The following is a 27,259-nucleotide window of genomic DNA, read 5'->3' on the forward strand; positions in this document are numbered from 1 at the left end:
TTCTTCGTACTAATTGCATTGTTATATGAACAGTAGTAAAAGGTGACGTGTTGATGCGCCTATTGGGTTTTTGTTTAGGAAATTGATTCATAAGTTATATATAAGTTGTCGAGCTCTTTGACTAGGTTGCTATTGGAATATATTCATTAGTTTCCGAACCCTTCGTGTTGATGGCTCTTTGACTAAGTCGCTATTGATGGGACAGATTGTAAACCTGTTTATTTGACTAAGCTGTTGCTGCTGTAAGAGATCATGATATTATTAGGTTTTTATGTATCTTATTTACGATCGTCCATTTCAAATTATAGGATAAAAATTATCAATATTTGTATATTCTTTATACCAATGCAAATTAAGGAATGGTTGTTAGATTGGTAAATATTGCTATTGAATTCATGATATCTGGTGATGGTTTTAAAGAAAAAAACTGTTAATTGTTATGATGTAAATATAGACGGATCAAAATGGTTTTTTACAATATAGATGATGCCATTAGTTCAGGAAGCGTGTGGCACTCTGGTCAAAACATGTCGGAACAGCATGATCAATGGGGACGGAGGCCAGGTAGAAATAAGAAGGTATTGTTTTTTATTTCGTTACATCGAAACCCCGATACCGGGTGTCAATATTTTTGTCTAGACGTTAATGTTTAATAAGTGTCGCAAGGCCACATCCGAAATGGATATCAAATTTTCATAAAAATCAAGCCTTTAAATGCCAAGGACTTCGATCCAATTTATAAGCTTAAAAAGATGACCACTAATATATAGTTACTGTCTCACTGCATCCCGATAAAATTCTTTCGTTCTTTGCCTCTATGTTTATTTTTTTTATGTAACGTTCGGTCTTATGGGGGTATTTGTGGAGAACGGTACGGGTTATATAAGGGACGGGGAAGAGAGAACTTTCTTAATTAGAGAAAGCGGTGAATTTGGATAGGTGGGGCGAACACCTCTGGATCGGAAAAGGGAAACTACAATTATGTTAGAACATGGAACCTCCAAGGAGGAAGAGATGCTGAGGGAGGGAAAGAAGAGAGAAAAATGTTGTTCCGTTATTCCGGAAATTGGGTACAAGTATTTTCCCAAAAGACAGCATGGCTTACTTCCGTAAAATCACTACACAGCTGTTGGAGGAGAGGAGACAAAGCAAGGGGGTAACTAAACTCACATATTGTTGATTGACAGCCTTTATTATTAAAAGTTATAATGCTATTTCAAGCATACAATTATATCTATCTGATTGTAACGACATTCGCATCGGTAAATCTGTGTAATCTTAGATAGGTAAATATGTTTTCTTTGCAGTCATGTTAGTACCTATTTTCAAAAGTTCATACGAGGTCGAATTTTGTTTGGAACCTAGATATAAATACTTGCTAATTCCTGCACTTTTACTGTACGATACCTTATTTTGGATGAAAATGGATCAATCTCATAAACATTGAGGATATTTTTTGTATTGTAGGAAGGTCGAACAGATTTCCTCCAGCTGATGGTAGATGCCCAGGAAGGTACACGCGACATTGACGAGACCAACAGATCCGCTCATCAGAAGGAACCCAGTCCAAAAGGTAACGCCTTCCGTGTATGTAACAACACAGTATATATAACACTATATATATATCAATGTATAGCCTGTAAATGATAGTAAAACAGACAGTCTCCCTTGTAAATGATAGTAAAACAGACAGCTCCCTTGTAAATGATAGTAAAACAGACAGTCTCCCTTGTAAATGATAGTAAAACAGACAGTATCTCTTGTAAATGATAGTAAAACAGACAGTCTCCCTTGTAAATGATAGTAAAACAGACAGTCTCCCTTGTAAATGATAGTAAAACAGACAGTATCTCTTGTAAATGATAGTAAAACAGACAGTCTTTCTTGTAAATGATAGTAAAACAGACAGTCTCCCTTGTAAATGATAGTAAAACAGACAGTATCTCTTGTAAATGATAGTAAAACAGACAGTATCTCTTGTAAATGATAGTAAAACAGACAGTCTCCCTTGTAAATGATAGTAAAACAGACAGTCTCCCTTGTAAATGATAGTAAAACAGACAGTCTCCCTTGTAAATGATAGTAAAACAGACAGTATATCTTGTAAATGATAGTAAAACAGACAGTCTCCCTTGTAAATGTAATAAAACAGACAGTATATCTTGTAAATGATAGTAAAACAAACAGTATATCTTGTAAATGATAGTAAAACAGAGTCAGTACAGTCTCCCTTGTTAATGATAGAATAATAAAGAGGCGAACACACAAATATACAGTCTCCTTTGTACAGTATAGTGTATTAAACAGACAACAGACAGTCTCTCTTGTAAAAAATAGTACACCAAATAGACAGACAGACAGACAGTCTCCCTTGTAAATGATAGTACACCAAACAGACAGACAGACAAACAGTCTCCCTTGTAAATGATAGTAAAACAGACAGCTCCCTTGTAAATGATAGTAAAACAGACAGTATCTCTTGTAAATGATAGTAAAACAGACAGTCTCCCTTGTAAATGATAGTAAAACAGACAGTCTCCCTTGTAAATGATAGTAAAACAGACAGTCTCCCTTGTAAATGATAGTAAAACAGACAGTATCTCTTGTAAATGATAGTAAAACAGACAGTCTCCCTTGTAAATGATAGTAAAACAGACAGTCTCCCTTGTAAATGATAGTAAAACAGACAGTATCTCTTGTAAATGATAGTAAAACAGACAGTATCTCTTGTAAATGATAGTAAAACAGACAGTCTCCCTTGTAAATGATAGTAAAACAGACAGTATCTCTTGTAAATGATAGTAAAACAGACAGTCTCCCTTGTAAATGATAGTAAAACAGACAGTATCTCTTGTAAATGATAGTAAAACAGACAGTCTCCCTTGTAAATGATAGTAAAACAGACAGTATCTCTTGTAAATGATTGTAAAACAGACAGTATCCCTTGTAAATGATAGTAAAACAGACAGTATCTCTTGTAAATGATAGTAAAACAGACAGTCTCCCTTGTAAATGATAGTAAAACAGACAGTCTCCCTTGTAAATGGTAGTAAAACAGACAGTCTCCCTTGTAAATGATAGTAAAACAGACAGTATCTCTTGTAAATGATAGTAAAACAGACAGTATCTCTTGTAAATGATAGTAAAATAGACAGTCTCCCTTGTAAATGATAGTAAAACAGACAGTATCTCTTGTAAATGATAGTAAAACAGACAGTATATCTTGTAAATGATAGTAAAACAGACAGTCTCCCTTGTAAATGATAGTAAAACAGACAGTATCTCTTGTAAATGATAGTAAAACAGACAGTATCTCTTGTAAATGATAGTAAAACAGACAGTATCCCTTGTAAATGATAGTAAAACAGACAGTATATCTTGTAAATGATAGTAAAACAGACAGTATATCTTGTAAATGATAGTAAAACAGAGTCAGTACAGTCTCCCTTGTTAATGATAGAATAATAAAGAGGCGAACACACAAATATACAGTCTCCTTTGTACAGTATAGTGTATTAAACAGACAACAGACAGTCTCTCTTGTAAAAAATAGTACACCAAATAGACAGACAGACAGACAGTCTCCCCTGTAAATGATAGTACACCAAACAGACAGACAGACAAACAGTCTCCCTTGTAAATGATAGTACACCAAACAGACAGACAGACAGACAGACAGACAGACAGTATCTCTTGTAAATGATAGTACACCAAACAGACAGACAGACAGACAGACAGTCTCCCTTGTAAATGATAGTACACCAAACAGACAGACAGACAGACAGTCTCCCTTGTAAATGATAGTACACCAAACAGACAGACAGACAGACAGACAGTCTCCCTTGTAAATGATAGTTCACATAACAGACAGACAGACAAACAGTCTCCCTTGTAAATGATAGTACACCAAACAGACAGACAGTCTCCCTTGTAAATGATAGTTCACATAACAGACAGACAGACAAACAGTCTCCCTCGTAAATGATGGTAGACTAAACAGACAAACAGACATTCTCTCTTGTAAATTATATTACATCAAACAGACAGAGAGACAGGCAGTCTCCCTCGTAAATGATAGTACACCAAACAGACAGAGAGACAGACAGTCTCCTTCGTAAATGATAGTACACCAAACAGACAGAGAGACAGACAGTCTCCCTCGTAAATGATAGTACACCAAACAGACAGAGAGACAGACAGACAGTCTCCCTTGTAAATGATAGTACACCAAACAGACAGACAGACAGTCTCCCTCGTAAATGATAGTACACCAAACAGACAGAGAGACAGACAGTCTCCCTCGTAAATGATAGTACACCAAACAGACAGACAGTCTCCCTTGTAAATGATAGTACACCAAACAGACAGAGAGACAGACAGTCTCCCTCGTAAATGATAGTACACCAAACAGACATACCTACATTCTTCCTTGCAAAAGATAGTACAATAAAGAGACAAACAGGCAGTCTCCCTTGTAAATGATAAACAATAAGTTTACTTGACAATCAATGGGTCTGTATCACTCACCACTTGTTTCTTCATTAGCTGAAAACTTCGAAGTAGTTGTATAAACATAAAAAAATAAACTGGTCTTTAGATTGTTAGAACTGTGAATGAAACTGATATTGGTACACGTTCTATTTCTGTATTTATTATATAGATATTATTTTTGATATAATACCGTTGATCATGACAAAGGGCCATAGTCAAGAAAACTGTATAACCTGTTCTGATTAAACCTGTTATAATTACACGTTTGATTGTGATTTTCTTATCTCATTTCATTACCCTGCGAACACGAAAAGTCTGCAAGCAATTTGCTAGTACAAGGTACCGCATCACTGTATAAAACCCAGCATTACCCTTCTTCTACACGCACATGGACATTATAATGTTTCCATTATCTGTTTATATCTCAGGCATAACATTCGATGCAATCCTTGCAAATGCAGAAGTATTCTTCGCCGCTGGGTACGAAACAACATCAATTACCCTGACAATGACAGCGTACAATCTCGCTCTGAATCCGGAATGCCAGGAAAAGCTACGTCGGGAAATTGAGGAAGAGATCGGATCGGTAGGTTCCGCATATTGATTAAAAATGAGGATGGTAGGTCCGGAATGTTAACCAGCCGAAGGAAGTGGTTATGAAAATAGAATCTGTATAAACTAATACAACTAAGGTAGATATGATCATTTGGACTGGCCTGAGTATTGAAGAAATAAAATAATGGGCCTTTACTACTGATGAAAAGAAATTACTTTTTGGTAGATGACTCCATGGTTGCATGAAATTGATCAAATATAATTGCAAACGATGAGATTTTTTTTATTTTATTGTTTATAGTGTTGGTTAGTTATCTTATTACTCTAAACATATTCATAACGCGGTCTCTGTGTCAAAACTGTTTTGATGTAGCTTTCCACCTGACTACAAAAATGCCACCATCGCTGGATTATTGACCATTCTCTTTAATATCTTGTCACTTGTTATTTTACCAACATGTTGTAAAATTTTCAGTTTTAATAATAAATACAAATGTATAAAGTTTTTAATATTGTTTTTTGTAGGAACTTATCGACTACGAGAATGTTAAGAAATTAGAGTATTTAGATATGTGTATAAGCGAGACCCTACGGATGTACCCGCCAGCGCTGAGGTTGGTGTGTTTCGGCCACACTTTTATTCTTTGTACACATAGATGTTCATGCCGAGCAGATTTTAATCTTGTAGATTTAAAGCAAGTCTTAATGATCAATTGTTTGATGGAAGTGACCATGTACATATCGCATTTGAAACCTTAAACACAACACTAAATACCTTGTGTACTGTATCAGCTTATATATGTAATGAATAATTATTATAATAAATTAACATTTTCAATAATATCGTATTTTAGCGTCGTGTACATCTTAGAGGAAAGGCATATTAATATAAATATATAAACATTTGTTCCTAATTGCCCTGTTTTAATTTCCATCGAGTTTAATTACTGTATTACTACATGTCTAAAAGATGTCTGTTTTCGATGTATATCTAATTGATAATGTGGACTTTTATGTGTATCATGATCTTCTCTCTCTGTAAATGATATTAACGTTTCTATCATGATCCTAATGTTATTTTCAAAAAGGCAAAATCTCCTTGATTTTCGGCTGATGTTATGTGTCGTCCAATCCAGTAGATGAAATATCCCGTGTGTGTGTGTGTGTGTGTGTGTGTGTGTGTGGGTGTGTGTGTGTGTGTGGGGGTGTGTGAAAGAAGGGGGGGGGGGGGGGGGGTAATATTTCTTTCTGTACCACTCACAACTTGATGTAACAGAACCAGGTCTAGTATTTTATTAGCATATATTGAACAAGATGTCTTTTTAGTATGGATATCCAATGATTTTTCACAATTATTGTAGATTTGACAGAATGTGTGTAAAAACCACCAAAGTGAAGGACATCACCATACCAGCCGGGATGGTGGTCACAATACCGGTATACGCACTGCACAATGATCCTGAGATCTGGGAGAAGCCGGACGTTTTCAATCCAGAAAGGTAATATTATTCCAAGATATAAATACATAGAGAGATTGCTCAAAAATTCCCAAACACGAGGCTTGCCGAGTGTTTAGGAACTTAACAATCTCCCCCGAGGGTTGGGATCCCCCTATATTATCCAAAAAAGGAGTAAATTATCATTTTTCTCTTACACTGTTTTCCAATCGTAGTGTGAACCAAATCCAAACGTATGTTAAAAAAAAACAAAAAAAAAAAACACGTGGACGGCGGATGACTGTTGTGATCAGGCTGCAGCAGACGCTTTACACCTTACGATGTTGATTTCATACAAAATATAGTTCAGACAAGCTTGTCAAAAAACCACCAAACACTCAGTTAACTCTGATAATTAATACTTATTTCGATTTCTTTTGTGAATAATAGTGATATTTAACATTCAAACGTGCCGGGTCAGGTCATAGTGACGGCACGCTATCGTGAATAAGAGCACGTTCAAAGAGCACATGTAGCTTGTCTTTTTCCTAGGATAAGATTTTCGTGAGATAAGAAAATCTCACCCGGGTAATACTGTGGATATCCCTGACCAGGGTAAGAGAAAAGTATATCTATCACAATTGGTAAGAAAAATTATAACTGGCGAAATAATTTTGGATGGTTAGAGGCTCCCGATCAGACTAATTCGAGTATAAAATGACAGTCTTACCTGCAGTTTATTTCACAAATAATACTTTTTCGTGTTTTATTATTTAACCGATCAAATTTTCGCGACAACGTCAATGGCACGCGAAATAGTGTTCAGAAAAAGAGAACTTCGGATTTATTTCAGTAATGATTGTATGTCATATATTTACATTGTGTTTTAGCTGCATGCCGATTATTTCACTATATGACACGGTATTGGTTGTGTTTGGTAGATTTAATCCAACTGAGAAGGCGAAACACGACCCACTGGACTACGTACCGTTCGGACACGGTCCCCGTAGCTGTATTGGTATGAGACTGGCATTATTGGAAACTAAAATGGCAGCTGCAAATGCGATACGTAACTTCCGGTTTTGTGTCGGCAGGAAAACTGAAGTAAGTTTGTTAATAACTTCTTAACAAAATAACCTTATGTTGATATTTAAATGTTCCAGAAAGCAAGTAGCTTTGTGCACTGCACATAAAGTCAATTTCAAAAACTGAAAAAATATCAAAAACAAACTTAGAATCATTATGTTAAATGTATCGATGTTTTTGTCCTGTAGATCCCACCAAAACTGGAGGCCATGACAATTTTAAAGCCGAAATATTTGTGGCTGAAGTTGGAGGAAATAAAACGTCAGTGAAAAAGTGAATCATCTCAGGACAAAGTTCTGACTGTTTATGTGGAATAACGTGACATCATTATTTCGGATTTGTGAGACATAAATGTGTAGGAGCGACCTAATAATATATGTGTTAGCTCACCTGGTCCAAAGGGCAAAGATGAGCTTATGTCATACCGTTGAGTCCAGCGTCCGGCGTCCGTCCTTCCGTCATCAACAATTGCTTTGTAAATACGATAACTGGAGAAAATAATAACCAAATTTGATGAACCTTCCTATGTAGGCATATAACGTCAAGATCTCGGACCAGTTCAGAAATGGGATTTAATCGACAGTAACTTACGGTGTTATTAGCCTTTCTAATAATACTATTATGGGGCCTTGTTAACACGATAACTAAAATAAATATCAACCAAGTGTGATAAAAATTTATATACTGCAATATATTTACAGGATATCATACATGTTTGAAAACGAGAATTATTCGACAATAACTTACAGATTAATTGTCCTTTGAAGTAATATTATTAACAATTTTTTGGGTTTCACCTGAGCCGAAAGATAAATCTTTTAAAACGCTACTAGTCCTGAACAACTAAATAGATTTTGAGAAAATTTGACCATGAAGGATGTCACATCCTTTGGGCGGGAGAGAGGGGGTCCAATAGGGGAAGTATAGAAAAACAAACCTACAAAATAAAAAGAGATACATTTTCTCTTTCAAGAATGACCGGATTTAGCTCACCTGTAGTTTGAACCATTGTTGGGGGCGGCATTTCAAAGGCAGGAAAATATTTGAAATATAACTTTAATTGGAGTATTCTAATAAAGTAAATGGAATATCCATGTGAGCAATGCAGGCCCTCTGGGGGTCTTGTTTGATAGATACTTGAACGATTGACAATGCATATAGGTACTATTGTCCCCTTTGTATTGGCAATGCATATTGGGACCATCTATCCTTGTAGTGTCAATGTATATTCGGACCATCTGTCCTTGTATTGACAATATATATAGGGACCATCGCCAATTGTATTGACAATGTATCTAGGGATCATTGTTAGATGTTTTGACAATGTATATAGGACCATTGTTCCTTGTTTTGACAATGTGCATTGTATATAGGGACAGACGCCCTTTGTATTGACAATGTATCTAGGGATCATTGTTCCTTGATTGACAATGTATAAAAGGAACCTCTCTCCTTGTATTGACAATGTATAAAAGGAACATCTCTCCTTGTATTGACAATGTATCTAAGGATCATTGTTCCTTGTTTTGACAATGTATATAGGACCATTGTTCCTTGTTTTGACAATGTACAGTGTATATAGGGACAGACGCCCTTTGTATTGACAATGTATATACGGACCATAGCCACTCGAATGGACGATGTATATAGGGACCGTCGCCTCTTGAATCGCCAAAATTTTAGGGAGCATTGCCCCTTGTATTGACATGTATATAGAGATCATCGCTTCTGGTATTGCCAATGTATTTAGATACCATCGCCCCTTATATTGACAATATATATATAGCTTGTATAGCTTGACTTATGTTTGATAATCTCTTGTTAATGTTTTAGATTTTTTGTAGACCCAAGGTTTCCCTACTATGTTTGTAACATCAATGCTGTTTCCAAATTATAATGTTTATAAAAACCTCTGTAATGTCTGTGTTATCTATCAAAAAAGAAGTAGGAATTTCTTTATTACACCCCCGAGGTAGGGACCTCTATATGCTATATACGACAAGCAGATCGGGAGTTCGGGGTTATTACATTGTATACCTGTCGTGTTTCAGATCTAGAATAAGGAAGTTATTATACCAGGCGTTTAAGATCTAACGATAGGGGTTTTATCCTACCTGGCGCCTGGCGTGTATCAGATCTGGAGTTAAGGGTTGCTTTACCAGGGGTGTATTAGATCTCGAATTAAGGAATTGTTATACCAGGCGTTTGGGATCTACGGATGGGGGTTTACCTTACCTTGCGCCTGGCGTGTATCAGATCTGGAGTTAAGGGTTGCTTTACCAGGCGTGTATCAGATCTCGAATTAAGAGAGTATTATACCAGGCGTTTGAGATCTAAAGATAGGGGGTTTACCCTACCTGACGCCTGGCGTGTATCATATCTGGAGTTAAGGGTTGCTATACCAGGCGTGTATCAGATCTCGAGTAAAGGATTATTTTACCTGGTGTGTATCAGATCCGGAATGAGGGGGTTATTACACTTGATATTCATCAGATCTGGAGTTAGAGGGTTATTTTACCTGGTGTGTAACATATCTGGAGGTAGGGGGTCACTCTCCATTTTGTCTTCAGAAAAATCAGGTTACCATTTTCATGTTTTGTTTTCTATAGATTTATGTATTGTATAGTAATGGAATAATTTAACTTGGAATTAAAATGCGATAATAGACCTGTGTTCTATCAAGCCTCGAATACATGGTTTCAATCCAACCCATTCATCCAAAACTTGATAAACTCGATGTGATCGTTCTGAAAAAGCATGTATTTGATGATTTAGGTGCCTGCATATACATACATTTTAATTGTACAAGTATATAATGCAATACTTATATTGCCGTTGCCTGGTATATATCAGAGTGATAAGGACAGGATCGCGAGATAGCATAAACATATAAAGAGCGTATTAGCTCCAGATCGGATGATGAAGATATTGTCGTAACGCCTTTCGCCATTTCGTCCGTTCTCATCAACATTACTAGAACCTAACTCAACTTAGAATGGACCAATCACACTCAAATATCACACTCAATCACCACACTCTGTCAACAAGAGTAAGTTTGTTTGTTTGCTCGGGTAATTGCCCCGATAAAAGCCAGCGTCAGTTTAGCCTTGTTTGAAACTGCATCACTGAACAACATACAGGAGACCTATCTCTTGCCATCCTTGACAATAAGGGTAAAGTGTCTTGCTCAAGGACACAACACGACAGATCGGCCTGTTTCTCAGCCTCCCGAGAAACACAAAACGACACGGGTATCGCCGAACCACTGTCAACAGATCCTCATATGAGGTTAAAGTGGACCTGTCAGGCTTATTCCTCACATTTTGCTTCCTCATCAAGATAAAACTAAGGTAACGTATTTAGATTTTAATGGAACCGTGGGGAAAATGTACAATGAGAATATCACCAGGTGCTCCGTTAGAGGGTGTCTTCTGCATCATCAACGACACCGGGAAACCTGCTTATTAAAAAATCGTTCATATATTTTGACAAGTTTTATTTGTATTTGATCGATACTTGTTCGGAATATATTGCCTTTGCAATTCTGTAAAAATAATAATATACAAGAAATAAATTAGTTAATCGTATTTCTCATGTACAGGGTATATATCCCTTCTTCTATTGGAACACTCCGGTGCTTCCTTGTAGCAGAAAATTGTTTTATATTCATATCATTTGTGAATAATATGGGTTTTTTTCCAGATATTTCAAAAAATATTTGATATAAATCGAGACTTGAAACTTGAGTAAAACTGTTCCCGCGACGCACTGTCTATCACGAAACCATTTTAACCTTTTTGACCTCGAAAGTTTTATTTTACATTATGTAAATGATGACAAAGAGAGAAACTATTATTTTAGTAAAATATATTAAAAACAAATTCTACACATGTACTTTTAAATAATATGTGTATGTTGAAAGGGCGGCGTTCGATGGCTGACTAAGGACATACATTGTTGTTGTTTTTTTTAATTTTGTTTATTTTTATTTAATTTTTTTCTATGTTAGGGCCCTAACATAGCTGTCTTAGGGCTCTATGTTACTATGTTAGGGCCCTAAGAAAGCGATATTTATGCCCTATGTTACGAAATTAGCGCCCTTACATAGAAAAAATCTTTGCGTGTCCCTGTTACCGTACAAATGTACTCGTAGATGCTGTCTTTCTAGAGTTGCAAAGAAACATTGCCTATATGGAAAAATCATTCGAATAATTCCCTTTAAAGTTACAGTACTAGTTTTTTTAAGAATAAAGTAGCTTATAAAGTAAATGTGCATTTCTCATAACATTTATATATTCATTTATATTCTATCATGTCGTACAAAGATGTTGGCCGAGTAGTGAGATCACGTCATATAGAGATATAGTCAGAGTAGTGAGAAATTAAACGGTACATTCACTTCAAACCGTGGTTTAGGTACTTAGGTGTGGCGCGATGGAGACGGTGACGACAACTGTATTAGTTAGTGTTTATTTTGATTTTTGGTCACACACTGATGCCTGACTATGTATACTTGTGATAATGGACGTCCGTGAAAGTAACAGGACACGAGGTTAGGCCAATTTATGAAAGTTACGTATAAATTCATCATAATTCATCGAATCTGTGGCTCTACTGTATAAAATATTTTCTCAAAATCCGAAGGAGCATGTAAATGAATTGTTACATGTGAAACAATCAGAACAGGGAAAATATGTAAGGTCACAAAACATTGACCACGACCACGTCTCCAGCTGCGAGTCGTCACACCTTTTTCTACAACCTTAATCCCCTACACTCGCCAGGCCCCGTGGAAACACCCGAGTTGAAACAGTGGGGCGTACTTAATCCCCTACACTGGAAGGCACTCGCAATTCTGGCGGTGAAATAGTACCATAGCCACTGACGCGTACTGTATGTCAAGTAGCGAATGTGGACAGCATTGTAAGGGTGATAACTCCTACTTATCGACATGGAGATATTCACAAGCTTAAGATATAAGAATAAAAGAACCTTCAAACAGCAAATTCAAGACTCCTTATCTTCAAAGAAGAAACAAACACTTTTGGGAAAATACATTGATTAGAAATTTCAAACGATATAAAACAATATTAATTTTAATGACATGGAAACCTGAGTGGACATCATATACAATTTTTGTATGAGCAACAATCATCTTTGTGTTGTTGTTGAAATTCTTTTTCACTGAAGTGAAATAAAATATAATGCAAACAAATGTTTACTTCCCCTAAGATAAAAAGAATTTCACTTAAAATAAAACTGATCATATATTCTTAGAGTCACTCTGTCCTCCTATCCATCCTCATTGTATAATGGAATAAACCCTCCCCTTGGACCTGTCTCCAACCTGGTTTCATACCACATTTGTATATCCATAACAATAACTTAAAGTATTCGGATACTTTTTGGTCATCATAAAAGTTTCCCATTTATAAATTTGTAGCCCCCTTGATTTTAAAACAAACACAAAATACATCTGTAAAATTATTACTTAGACAGCCAGAAAGTCTCCGTAATCTAGGTTAGAAACGTTGTTCATTATTGATAGATAAAACGATGTTTATTTCCATGATGTTTTATTTCCCCTAAAGTGAAACAGATTTTTATTTCCATTATGTTTTATTTCCATTATGTACTCACCTGGAGCATTTATTTCACTTAAGTGAAATAAAACATAATGCAAAAGTCTATTAACCTGAAAGTAAAAAGTATTTCACTTTAGTGTAATAAATGTGAAGCATATTTAACCTAAAGAGGAAAATGTAACTTAATCTCGGATTTGACCTATATTTTCATCGCTGATATCGTGAATGAAGCAGAGTACACGTATCATTCTGGAGCTCTTGGCTTATTCCCTTGTGCTTACTTCCAATGTCCTCCATGCGTGTCTTTATTTTGTTCATTAATTGCCCCCCGTTTATTGATTATGAGTTATACAGTACGGTTTTGTTTGTCAGTACTCACTTTTTGTTGTTTGTTTGTTTTTTGTTGTTTTGTTTTGTTTTGTTTTTTTTTCAATTTTGAAAACTAGATTAGATAAGCTATTATTTACAATATTAATAGTGACATGTATTCATAATCTGCACGAGATGGAGAAAAAAAAAGTAAAAAAGTTAGTCTGAGAGAACCGATTGTCACTCGGGTTAGTTATGGTTAAACGCTTTTTGAAGTATTGTGGTGATGGTCCTTGCCCCTCTATATAAAGTTTTGTACTTGTCCAACTGATTTGTGCAGTTTATAATGAGGCTTTCTAAATGAATTGTATTGATACTCCTAATTATACCAGTACTGTACAGGTAAAAATAATCTCTCTATACTCTTAAACTTATTTTTCTTGTCATGATCTAAATGATTCAACAGCTTGTGGGAATCAGAACCTATATCGCTGGTGGCGAATCCTCCAGGCGTATCACTCGCCTGTATGGCTAGTTTTGTAGGATACTATCGTGACTATGTTGTACTGTCGCATTGTTGCCCCCACAAAAGGAGGAGCAACAATGTGTCATACGAAGAGCGACAGTGCTTCATGTTAAGAACGACAATCCGCCATAAGACACAAGTATCCTGCCAGTGAGACAAACGTACCCTACAATATGACAGGGCAACAGGATTTTTATTTCGCACTGCCTTACTGGCGCGTTTTGTCGTTTGGTGTATTGTTATTCTTCTCAAGGCCAGGTGTTGTTCTTTGCTTGGAGGATGCACGAATGCAAAAGTGTGACATCGCCCTGGTAAATGATCATTACACGTCACGAGGGATATCATCCACGAGTAAAATCAGCCAATAAAATCACGCTGCTCAATCATTTGTCATTTTGTCTCTCTTCTAATGGATTACAGAACCCTAAATCAGCACTCCAAGTTAATATAACATTCCAACGTCACTAGTTCTTACCCAAATATAACTTCTCCTCGTTCCGTGACGTCGAAACTTGAAATTAAGTCATTATTTTTATGTAGTTTATATAATGTAATGACAGAAAATGATATTTTGGTGATATGGAAATGTTTGGAAAGTGTCATAAAACAAAAATGTTTTCAATCTGCTTTCAGCCGTTGGGAAGATTTTATTCTCGGATTAATAAATTAGTGTATTAACCTGAAAACGGGTCAATACTTGTATAATATTCATCTCTATTTCTGGTAGAGAAGGAAGCACGCGGGATGTTTTACTTTGATAGAAGACCGGAAATCCTGCAGGAAACAGACATTGTCGGACAGGCCACCCTAACACATTTTCCACGTCAGATCGGGGATTCGACTAGGTGAAACGTGAGTGGGTAACACTGCGTCACCCGACAACCCTGACAACCCAAATAACCCTGACAACCCTAAACAGCAGGACTAAATATCATGAATTAAAGCTACAATAAAAATAATGCATTTGATGGACGGCGAAAAGTTATTGTAACTGTAAGGTTAATTTCGGTGAGTCGCACTGTCGCATTGGTGCCTAGTCAAGCGCTTCGGTGCGCCATGCGAAGAGCTACTTTAACAGTGCGACATGCGAAGACCAACAGCACGTCATGCGAAGACCAACAGCACGTCATGCGAAGACCAACAGCACGTCATGCGAAGACCAACAGTACGTCATGCGAAGACCAACAGCACGTCATGCGAAGACCAACAGTGCGACATGCGAAGACCAACAGTGCGACATGCGAAGACCAACAGTGCGACATGCGAAGACCAACAGTGCGACATGCGAAGACCAACAGTGCGACATGCGAAGACCAACAGTGTTAACGATATCCTTTGGTATTATGTTGACATTGAACTGTTACCAGGTGTATTAGTCTATATCATTACGGTCATCGTATATTATGATTGGATAGACGAGCATTTGAAACCACTTACATTGTAGCTGGTAAGTTTGCCGTATTAGTATAATTAATCAGACATATAATATATCAGGCGAACTGAAGAAACTGTAGTGTTTTACTATATCAGTAAATGTCAGCTGTCAGCGTCTTCATGTTATACAATTCACTGGCAGTGAGTATGTTCTATATTGTTATCGGTATTATATTATACAAACGCAATGCACTGTTATGCTTCCTATGTTAATATACATAATAATAAGGCCAAACTATACCTTTAATGTAAAGCATTGTCAGCTTAGTTTATATTGCACTACTGTGTTATCTGAAGCTGATCGGACTTGATTAATTATACATTTAATGTAAAGAACTGCCGAATAAGTTTATATTGTAGGTCTGCAACATGTCACAGTTTGTGTCGTATAATTAATCAACTAATTAATTATAACTAATTAATTAAAATAAATCAATTATGATTAATTAACTAATCAAACGTATAAAGCAAATGAATAATCAAACAACATTTAAACTTAAATCATCGTGAAGTTGATTAGTTAATATTATGTGTATTTTTTTTTCTAGTTTTCAAATAAAGGCGGGGGGGGGGGGGGGGGGGGGGGGGGGGAGTAAAGTATAATTGGATTTATTTTATACAGTAAATATAATAAAGATAATTATATAACGTTGTTTGGAAAGCTGAAAAGCTTCACATCAAACGCAAAAAGGTGATGAGATATGAAAAAAAAAAAAAACACTACAACACAAAATGGCATTATGCGTACTTTCATTACCTAGAGCTATCTATCTTGGAAGTTGGTACTAATCGGTGGGACGTCATTTGCTTTTGAGAGTTGCATCATTAGTTTTTGAGAAAACGATGCAATTTCATCTCGCACCCATGAACGTAATGGCATAACAACTAGTATTTGTTCCAAAGGTAGATAACTCTGTGTAAGGAATATCATCATTATAATTATGCAAATACATTGCAATGTTAAATATTGTTTGATTTAAGAAAATAACTTGCTTTATAATTCTGTGTAAGGAATCTCATCAATACCAGGTGCTATAATCATACAAATACATTTCAATGGTCAGCTATGTTTTTTGTTTTTTTTTAAAGAAAATAACTTGCTTTATCGTGTAGAGAAAAGAGAACTACACAAAATAATGTTGGCAACATTCCAATGCGGCCATTTGTCTGACGTTGTCAAAATCTAGGTCGTTTTCATTCTCTGCTCTCTCGCTGTCAGGACGGGGGTCTGTGTGCACGGGGACATTTTGTTATCACGGTATAAAATGGAGCTTTTCGGTGTTGAAGTACCTGTTTGGGCCATCCTGATGGTGATGGTCGGCGTTTGCTACACAGTGTGAGTATCTTTAAGTACGTTTTAACGTGCGTAAATCAACGATACTGCACAATACAACTGTGTATGGATATGTGTCGTAGTACATGTACAGGAGTACAGATTTGGTTTATCGGTATGGTTGAACGAGAGTGCAGTTCGTGTAAATATAGCGCATACGAATCAGATTTGACCTAAAATCACGAATCCATTATACATCGACAACCTTGCATATCTTATTTGAATAACATTATGTGTAAATCACATGTCTTATCTCCATCACATGTTTTACTACCTTGAACCATATGCACTAAAACATGGGGTTTTCCCCAATGGATACCTGAAACATAGTTTCTTTTCTTTTTAGCTCTCAGTGAAATAATGTTTTCAGCAACATTTAGAAAATGAAATACTCGAATCACCAAAACCAGAAGATGTATATATTACCTCTGACTTAGTATTCTTAGTGTTACTGGACAATCGGGTACACTCGTACTTCTAACAACACATGCATCCTGATAAAAGATAAATGTGTCGAATTATGTTATCAAGGTTTCAAGGTTTTGTTGATACATTAATGTGTGTAACGAGAGGTCACAAATATATACAATGATACATGGTGTAAAAGGTATTTGGCTTTAAACTCTCCGGTCACACATGCATGTGTTGTCAGTATTTAACTAAATGCACCAAATTGGTCCGTTTGCTCCTTACCTATATGTAAATGAAATTGGGTATCATATTTTAGTACTTAATGGATAATTGCTTCAGTCTTATGACACGAGTTTGTAGAATCTTCCACTGGTTTGTCTTTAATATAATTAGATGTGTCCCCAAAGTATCTTTTATAAAGGTATATTATAAAGATTACATAATAATACCTGAACAAAAACATGATTCCAGCTTAAGTTGATAAACCCATGGCAAGGTATATATTACCACGGAGATCGGTAACGGTAATTCACAAATCTGATAAATATTAAACGACAAAACGATCACGCCATATATATTTTTAACAGTTGACGTTTGTACTAACTAGTCCTCAGGTACCATAGTGTTCCATGGGTCTTGCATATAATAATTATACGTACCGCAAGGTCTCTATTAAGTCGTTTTAAGATGAATCGAAAAAAGGTGGAAAAAACAAACAACAAAACAAACGGAACCAAGGTTAACACAGTAAGACAACGTGTAATCTAGTTCCTTTTTACACACCACATGATGTGATAGCACAATTATTTAACTCAAATTTGATAATAATTATAATAGCGTAGAGATAGGGAACAGTCTTTACCGTTTTCCTATAACCAAATGTCATTTGTCATCATTTGTCAATTATCTCTAATTTGCCTTGTTTTCCTGACACATTTACACGAAGAACAAAGACACTGGTCACATAGCACATCCTGTAGCGTTGTTCCGTCCAAAACTGTGATCTACACCATGACCCATATCAGCCATTCAATTACAACTACAATTTCCATGATGTCAACTTTCCTCCTTACTTGACCTGTACACCCTCCTCCTAACTTGACCTGTACATCCTCCTCCTAACTTGACATGTACACCTTCCTTCTAACTCGATATATACACTTTCCTCCTAACTTGATTTGTATACTTTCCTCTTAACTTGACTTACGCACCTGTCATCTTTTTTTATTTGTACACCCTCCTCCTAACTTGGCTTGTACACCTTCCTTCTAACATGATTAACACACTTTCCTCCTAACTCAATTTGTACACCTTCCTCCTAACTTGACTTGTACACCTTCTTCCTAACTTGCCTTACGCACCTGCCTTTTAACTTGACTTGTACGCATTCCTTCTAACTTGACTTGTACACAATTCTTCTAACTTGACTTGTACACCAACCTGCTAGCATGACAAAACATATATAGCAACTTCCTTAATTGGACAGTAGGCCGAACGTGAAATAGTAAATTCATGTCTTTTTTATTATTTCAGCATCCAAAAGTGTTGACGAAATGTTAAACAATCAAAGTGTTGTACTCGACCTTGAACAATTGCGCTAAATTTAGACACAGATTCGTTGATGCAATATGTATATGTCGTCAGTAATAGGCTATTTTTTACAACATTTAAATCATGCCAGGATGAAGAAAGAAGGAGACATCCTACTAAGAACCAATGAATATTTACCATAGTGAGCGCAGCACGCATTCCACCGGAATCTCATTGTTTACCATTGACGACAAAATATATATAAATTAGATTTGAATAAGGCTACACAAACCATTACTTTGTTTTCTTTAGTAAAATGTATAAGTTAATCTACAACTTCACACACATATACTCACACATACCTACATACCTAGACATATATCTATGCATAATGTCAATACTTATCATGGAGTACACTACATATATATACTTACATAAAGACATAATATTTCCGTATTATTAGCATAGAGAACATGATATTATGTGTGTATTTCATTAAATGCCAAAACATCCATGCAAACAAATTCCTTTCATGCGTTCCTCAATAGATCAACCACACATATACAAACCACATACATCAATGTTTTTTTTAATATTTGTTATCAAAGGAAATATCATATAACAACTTTTAGGGTATTTTTTCTTCCTTACAATTAGCAATGTATTTTGGATTGATGTAATTATCTTTACTTATGAGTTTTTTTTTATAGTTAGTGAGTTATGTAAATAACTTCTGTTGATAAACTGTTTTATTCACGATTAATGGGAAAAACAATTGTGATGTCAAAAATGGAATTAAAGGAGCTTCCAATAATGTATAAAGACTATCTGGTAATTTTTGTACTTCTTGACATTCCATAATGAATAAGGAATCATTTCTGGTTCAGAGTTATACAATATACAAAGCGGGGAGGTAATTTTATCATTTAACTTTCTTCTGCTACCACTCTTGATATCACAGAATAGAAGCTCTAAGACTTAAAATGTGTCGGCGCTGGATAAGTTCTGGAATGAACCAGGATCATCATACAGAAGTAAATCTTTCTTTTAAAAGAAACATGATCTCGACTTTTTTTTTTATTATTGCCAGTGCTATAGTCCATGGTTAGTCATCATTGAGAGAAATAACTGCTTTTGCCCCCGTGCAAAGCTTAAAGAAGAACTCACCCAAAGCAATTCCACCATTTGTTCACACATTAGACAAAACTTATAATATAATCATTAGCACTAATCCAGGATGTCTTGCCGCTATTTATAGTTTGATGAGCCGGGATTTCCTGACGTTCAGAAGAATGGGAATACCGGGACCGACACCTTTACCAATTTTTGGCAATTTGCTTTCCATGATCAATCAGGTAAGAACCGCATGGCATAATTCAGATACTCGCAAATACTGCAAATATAGAATGAGTTAATGATACAAAGTTTCAAGGGGAAGACCTGATGACACTAATACGCCATCATTTTGATGTAATGAATTACATGTGTATTGATCTAAAAGCTGGTCATCTGAAGCAACTATTGCCCAAGGTCTGTGATTTTGATAATATATCATTTTTATTAATCAGTATCATACACGATATTTACGCTTTTGCATCATTACTTTAAGTCTGTTTAATAATGACGAAATAAGGATGCCCCAAATTATGCGGTTTATGCCACAGACACGTCATTTGTTACATTGTGTAAATTGGTCAGTGAGGTTTTGATTTGAGTTGGAATTATCTATAGCGGGTGAGATCAATGAAGCCGAAGACGGTTTCCTTTTCGGAGCAACCGATCTTATTTCCCTTGCCCGTTTTCCGTGATGACCCAAAATATTTCTTAACGAGTAGAAACTCTTACAAAGCACTCCGAACTTTGATAATTGTCGGATAGAATGGGTAATACAATTTCTGACCTGTGTACATTTTATGTATCGATACAATATGAATATACAAGACCTCTTATTAGGTGCATTTCGATTTACTGTGATAGATACACTCTTAAGGTAATTAATGCATTGTTTTCTTTAGGGTATCCGTGCTTTCCACCAGGATGGAATACGGAAATATGGCAAGGTGTTCGGGTATGTTTTGGTTTACATTTGAGCGACAAATATTTCAGGTATGTTTTGTTTACAATTGAACGACTAACATTTCCGGTATGTTCTGTTCACAATCGAGCGACCAACATCTTGACTTGTTTAGTCATGCATGTTTGTCAATGTTATCGATACTGATGTTTAGCACCGTTATCTCTTAAAACACACTAACTTCATATTACGATAGTTAAAAATGTTTGTGTTCTCTTGGAAAAAAATCATGGGAAACTTATTTGATACATTTTCTTCAACAAGTATTTTTTTATCTAATCATGCGTAATATATCTCTTTTAAGAGGATATAAGCTCACTTGCACATTTTTCATTTCAGATAGTTTATTTTTTAATGATATATTCCTATCCCTTTTCTGTTAGCGTGATGTTTTTTGGCCCCAAATTACTCGATTATCAAATTGACGATATACCGTTAATCAATATAATATAAACCATATTTAATCAAACATTTTTGGGGATTCGAATTTACAAATATACTCAGTATAACTTTGAAGGCTCAAAACAAATCATTGTTGACTTATTAGCAAGCAAGGAGATCGGCTTCATTTGTATTAATTCGAATCTATGTGGTTTTTTGTTTTTTTGTTTTTTTTTCTTTTTTCTTTTCTTCCCTAACGATCCTCGTCTTAAAATATGTTTCAAAATATTCAATATTGTTTATACATGTATGTCCGGGGCCCAGCTCACGCGGTCAATATGCCAGTAAACCAATTTTTTTTTTCAATAACGTTTTCCTATTAGAAATTTAAATAACGTTGATGAAACTGGGGTCAGATCTGCTATAAATAGTATGAACTTTCATTTTTGCAGTCATTATGATATGGTAACTTCGAATCTGATAGTAGCGGATAAGGAGATGCTGAAGGAGATTCTAGTGAAACAGTTCAATAACTTCCCAGATAGAATGGTTTGTCTTATATTCTTTCCCTGTTCAACGTTCATATATTTACAAACATCAAACGTATTCACCTTCCAACGAATGATAATATAATCATTATTAAAATTTTAAGTATCTGGCAGATACTTTAAGAAGTAGGTTTAAATAGATTAGACCCGTCTACGAATGCACTTTATACTACCATCTTGTTTTAACTTCGTTCAAAACCATTTTCATACACCCTACTGGTACTATCATAAAATAACAAAAAAAAGATGATGTTGTTTTATATACATTTTTACGTATTCAACTGTAATATATAAATACGCTACTTTCTTGTTTCCGCCTTTTGCATAGCAATTGAATCTTCATTTTTACATTTTCGTTTTTATACCGAAGTCGATAGATGATTTTCAGCGGCGATTTGGAAAGCAGCCTTTTGAATACTAAGGGCGAACACTGGAAACATGATCGGAGTGTTATCACTCCTACATTTTCAACAAGCAAACTACGGAAGGTACACGCTCACAAAAATGTTTCATTCTAATTCATTGTAATGTGGTCAAAAGTAAAACCTGACGTATCCATACGTACACTGAGTTGTTTGGGAAATCGATTCATAAGTTGTCAAGCTCGATACAATAACAAGGTTGCTATCGAAAAAAAATATTGAAACCTTCGAATCGATAAAAGAGATTTTTAAGTTGTCAAGCTCTTTGACTAAGTGAAACAGATTGTAAGCCTGCCTATTTGACTAAACTGTTGTTAGTGTAAGCGATCATAACATTCTTAGTTTCTTTGACTATGTTAGGTGAAGCTGTTACCAGGTTCCTATTTACGTGCGTCTTTTACAAGCTTCAGCCTGAATTTTTTTTAAATGTATAATAATGTTTGATATTAATGAAAAAAACTGATGTTAGTCTGGTAAATATTTGTTATAATTGTTGTAAAGTGTGTTGTTGTAAATACCGAATGACCAAATGACTAAAGTGTTTTTTCTCTCTATAATTTAGATGGTGCCATTAGTTCAGGAAGCATGTGACACACTAGTCAGAACATGTCGTAACAGTATGGTCAATGGGGACGGAGGCCAAGTAGAAATGAGAAGGTATTTTTCATTTAGTTACACTCGATACCGGGTGTCATAATTATTGTTTATTTTTGTTTTGTCTGGATGCTTCATTATGGTGTTAAATAAGAGAGATATCACCACATCCGAAATGGATAGTAGGAAGAACACAGGTAAACATCGTAGTTGAATATTAATATATAATATATATACTCAATATTACATAAAAGTAAACTCTTAAAATATCAGGGATTTTCGATTCTATTTATTAGAATAAATGGACAATCGTCAGCATTTGTTGTCATCCTTTTGCAGGGTAATATGTGATCTTATTGGAATATAGAATTGGGAAACAACCAGTATAATAATTATGTGCTTATTTCACGTGTATTAGTCTTAAAATTGTATTTTACAGAACTAAATATTTGCAGCTATATATTTTTAGCTAGTACTTCCACTCGTGAAAGTCTCTAAATTTAAAGAGTATAACATTATTATCAATCGCATTCAGGCGAAATTCTATAATGACTTACGTTTATTTTTGTTTGTAATCTTGGACGAGAAAGAGAGATTGTTCGTGGTTTGTAGAATGCAAACTCGGATTAAAGCCATGGATGGGATGAACTGTCCTGGGTTTGAGATAGGAAACTCCCATTTAGAGGAGAACATGGAACCCCAAAAGGAAGAGAGAGAAAACGCTGAGGGAGGTAGAAAAGAAAAGAAATGTTTGAAAGAGACAGGGTGTACCGAGGGAGATTAAGACAAAATCACACTGTCAAATACCATGAGTTGTATAGTATAAAAAATAGAATAATCATAACTGCGTGTACATTGCAGATTATTTGGAGGATTCACCATGGATGTGATAAGCTCCACGGCTTTCGGTATTCACGTGGATTCCCAGGGAAACCCCAATGACCTATTTGTAACTCACGCAAAAAAGATATTTGACATCAGTCTAGCGTCGCCTGCGGTACTTATGATAAGTGAGTATATAATAACTTTCAATTAGTCTGTCCAACGCATTATTTTGTGGATTGGTGTTTGTTTTTGTTTGTTTTGTTTTCCCAGCCTTCATGTTTATACAGGGGCCGCGATGGCAGAGTGATTAAGGTGTCCCGACACTTTATCACTAGCCCTCCACCTCTGAGCTGCGAGTTCGAAACCTACGTGGAACAGTTGTCAGGTACTGACCGTAGGTCGGTGGTTTTTTCCCGGGTACTCCGGCTTTCCTCCACCTCCAAAACCCGGCATGTCCTTGAATAACCCTGGATGTTAATAGGACGTTAAACAAAACAAACCAAACCAAATAAATGTTTAAACGCCCGTCATTTTACTGGAGTATTATGGTTATGGCGTTGTTCGTCCGTCCGTCCGTCCGTCCGTCCGCCCGTCCGTCCGTCCGTCCTTAGGGCATAACTTTTTGTTTGTCCGGAGATCTCCTACATTTTTGACAAATCTCTTTGAAACGTTGTGAACAGTATAATCGTGATAATAATTTGTTTTTCTTGTGAAGGATGTTGAATGGACATATTTGGCAAAAGCTATATCCCTTTGTCTATTCCAGTATTTGATATTTTATGCGGAGATTTCCTACTTTTTTCAACCTCGAACTTCGAAAAAAATGTATGCATTACATTGTGATAATGATATGAAGTTGTGTTTTCCGGAAAAGATTGTTGATTTGAATCCTTTTGGGAAAGTCGTTTTTGTTTATGGAGATCTATATTTTACAACCAATGGTAGACTTTATTATCCTGATTTGTTTTTTGAAAATAACTTCGATTATACTATATTTGCAAGTATCATTGCCCTTTCTTTATTTCAGTATTTCATTTTTGTCTGGAGATCTACTCTCAGCATTTCTCGACTAATCTCTTCTAGGCTTTGAATGAATTATAATCCTGATATAAAGTTTACCCAAACAATATAATTTGAATGCGGTTGTAGAAGTTATTCTCCTTTGTTTATATCTAATACTTCAATATTATTTTCTATTGATTCCTTTGAAAATTGGTACACTTCACAATCAGACATCAAGTTGTGATTAATTGCATGATTGCATGATTGATGATTGTGAAAGGTAAGAATTATAGCATGCCATCTAGAAACTCTGATTCCTATCTTTTTTCATGAAAGATAGTGTATCACACTATATGGCATTCAATGGGCGTATATTGTTTCGCCACGTTCCCTTTTTGTATGTACCCAGATCATATGTGTAACATACCTCAGGGTTAGCCTATGTACTCTTCGGAAATTATTTCTGGAAATATTTCATATCTTCCGGTTTCCAATTGGTGTTTATTACTTAGATATGATACCCTGCCCTTTGTTGGAGAAACATATACGAGTTTTCATAATTCTATTTTGATTTCAGTATTGTTTCCTTCATTTAAACCGTTATTCCGGAAAATGGGTGCAAGTATTTTCCCAAAAGACAGCATGGCTTACTTTCGTAAACTCACCACGCAGCTTTTGGAGGAGAGAAGACAAAGCAAGCAGGTAACTAACGGTACATATCTACGTGATTTTAACGACATCCGTATCGTGGAACTGGTGTTATTTAAGATAGATTTTTCTTTGCAATCTTGTAAAAAAATGACAAAGCATGTCGCAATCTTCGCTGGCATGCTTTCGTTCATACGAGGTCAAATCTTGTCGGTGACGAATAAAGAAATATTTTCTGCATTTTACAATCGAGATGAGAATGGATCAATCTTATCCAGATGCAGGATATCTGTTGAATTGTAGGAAGGTCGATCAGATTTCCTCCAGTTGATGGTAGATGCTCATGAAGGTAGACGCGACGATGTAGACAGCAACGGTTTTGACGATCAGAAGGAATCCAGTCCAAAAGGTAACGCCTCCTTTATTGAAATAATACAGTAAACAAGCAAACAGATCCCTTGTAATACCACTAAACAGACAAACGCTGGCTTCAACACAATGGGATACAGATAAATTCTGTATAACGCGTTAGTAATCACTATATATTGAATATTCCTGTGTCCCAATGCGTTCATACAACCGTAAACGCAATAAAATCATCGTTCAGTGCATATATCTACAGACACAACAATCGTTGAAATACAACAGAAAGAAAATAAAAGTAGGTATGTGTTGCGACGTTGGTGACTGTTGGCAGCTGTGGTTGCTTAGATAACATTGTTCTGGTAAATCTACGTAAAGACACCAAAATTGTTGAAATGATTAGATGAAACATCTCAACATATTTGTTTAATACCTTTTACGTTTTTAAATAATTGATATATTCATAATCGACAATTTCCGTCCCGGATTAGCTATGATTGTCAAGCAAGGCGTATCTTGACACAGATGTTTTAGTGACGTGGTTGAATGCCTGCTTCAGTCATCTGTCGTTAGCCTACCTCGTTTAATATGCACCCATTTCCGCAATATTTAATTTATTATTTGACAAATTACTCATTTTACATTAGCTTTTTGTACAGAGGTCATCGGGTAACAGACCAAGCTAAAATTGAGTACCGAGGTAGATCAGTCCTTTAAAAATGGCGCCATCTAGTCGACGTTTCGTAACTTTATAAGAGACGACGTTATGAACCTTTTTCAGTACTTTACGTTAATTTATTCGCATTTAGAATTTATTAAGCTGAAAAGGGGAATATATATAAATATTTGGGCGTGAAGCGGCTGACAAGAACGCTCATAATGGTTCCAAATGGGAAGACAAATTTTGTCAGTTGGTTAATTTTTTTTCAGGGTCATCTGAACTTGACCTTGAATGATAATCGTGAGATCCTCATAACTCAGTGTGTAATGATGATTTGTATTTCAATCAGATTGGCCGAGTATGTAATATTACACCAAAGTGAACGTCACCACTCTGCATGAAAACGACGCAATTTGTTAGGTTTACTAGACAATCACTTGGTCAGTATCACTCATCACGTGTTTCTTCTAAAGCTGAGGAAGTTAAAGCAATGTGCAGAAAGTATCAAAAATTAATTGTTCATTATATTGTTAGAACTATGAAAGAAAAGTGATATTTGTACACGTTCTATGGCGTTGGATTTCTAAAGTAGTGAGAAAATTATTTTATTTGATATATCAGCACACAGAGTCTTTGGTCATAACAGTGAGCCAATGCCATTTTCTTTCTTTGCTAATTTCATTTCACCTACATTTACATGCAATATATTAGTGCAATGTATGAAATTCAATCAATACCAATATTAGACTTCTACACATACCATGTCATGCTAACTTATATCTTAGGCATAACATTCGATGGGATCCTGGCGAATGCAGAAGTATTCTTCGCCGCTGGCTACGAAACAACATCAATTTCCCTGACAATGACATCGTACAATCTCGCTCTGAATCCGGAATGCCAGGAAAAAGTACGTCGGGAAATTGAGGAAGAGATCGGATCGGTAGGTTCCGGATATTGATGAAAATATCAGATTTTTAGATCCTGAATATTGACCAGCTGAAGTGGTTATAAACATTGGATCCAGTGCTAGTAAGGTATAGAT

The 27,259-nt window shown here is 35.7% G+C and overlaps 2 protein-coding genes across 5 annotated transcripts in view; both read left to right on the forward strand.

The window, feature by feature from the left end:
• LOC117335955 (cytochrome P450 3A5-like) overlaps window positions 1-27,259 on the forward strand; it is a 54,079-nt gene that overhangs the window by 21,581 nt on the left and 5,239 nt on the right. The window contains exons 17-23 of the mRNA XM_033896247.1: window positions 484-578; window positions 1,033-1,156; window positions 1,468-1,573; window positions 4,920-5,077; window positions 5,572-5,660; window positions 6,408-6,545; window positions 7,424-7,586. Coding sequence (XP_033752138.1) covers window positions 484-578; window positions 1,033-1,156; window positions 1,468-1,573; window positions 4,920-5,077; window positions 5,572-5,660; window positions 6,408-6,545; window positions 7,424-7,586 — 873 coding nt within the window. The remainder of the gene's footprint in view (window positions 1-483; window positions 579-1,032; window positions 1,157-1,467; window positions 1,574-4,919; window positions 5,078-5,571; window positions 5,661-6,407; window positions 6,546-7,423; window positions 7,587-27,259) is intronic.
• On the forward strand, window positions 22,057-27,111 carry LOC117335986 (cytochrome P450 3A25-like). Of its 4 annotated transcripts, none has more exons than XR_004534517.1 (6): window positions 22,057-22,187; window positions 22,684-22,778; window positions 23,577-23,725; window positions 25,120-25,254; window positions 25,494-25,599; window positions 27,000-27,111. XR_004534517.1 is itself a non-coding variant. In XM_033896289.1 (6 exons), exons 1-6 carry the CDS (start codon window positions 22,077-22,079, stop codon window positions 26,578-26,580), a joined length of 603 nt encoding a protein of 200 aa, XP_033752180.1. In that variant the 5' UTR covers window positions 22,057-22,076; the 3' UTR covers window positions 26,581-26,595. The 4 variants fall into 4 exon arrangements, 3 of the variants coding, with proteins under 3 accessions (XP_033752180.1, XP_033752179.1, XP_033752181.1); XM_033896289.1 differs by lacking the exon at window positions 27,000-27,111 and adding an exon at window positions 26,564-26,595 and having other exon boundaries at window positions 25,120-25,244; XM_033896288.1 differs by lacking the exon at window positions 27,000-27,111 and adding an exon at window positions 26,484-26,524 and having other exon boundaries at window positions 25,120-25,244.

The sequence above is a fragment of the Pecten maximus genome, chromosome 10 (assembly GCF_902652985.1).
Source record: "Pecten maximus chromosome 10, xPecMax1.1, whole genome shotgun sequence".
NCBI classification, from domain to species: domain Eukaryota; kingdom Metazoa; phylum Mollusca; class Bivalvia; order Pectinida; family Pectinidae; genus Pecten; species Pecten maximus.

What these genes read in the sequence shown, in the direction of transcription:
- LOC117335986 (XM_033896288.1), top strand. Translation starts at nt 22,077, where the DNA reads ATGATTTTCAGCGGCGATTTGGAAAGCAGCCTTTTGAATACTAAGGGC. An exon ending in AGAGAAGACAAAGCAAGCAG is followed by an intron (nt 25,245 to 25,493) that starts GTAACTAACGGT and finishes GTTGAATTGTAG; the next exon opens with GAAGGTCGATCAGATTTCCT. An exon ending in GAAGGAATCCAGTCCAAAAG is followed by an intron (nt 25,600 to 26,483) that starts GTAACGCCTCCT and finishes ATTTTTTTTCAG; the next exon opens with GGTCATCTGAACTTGACCTT.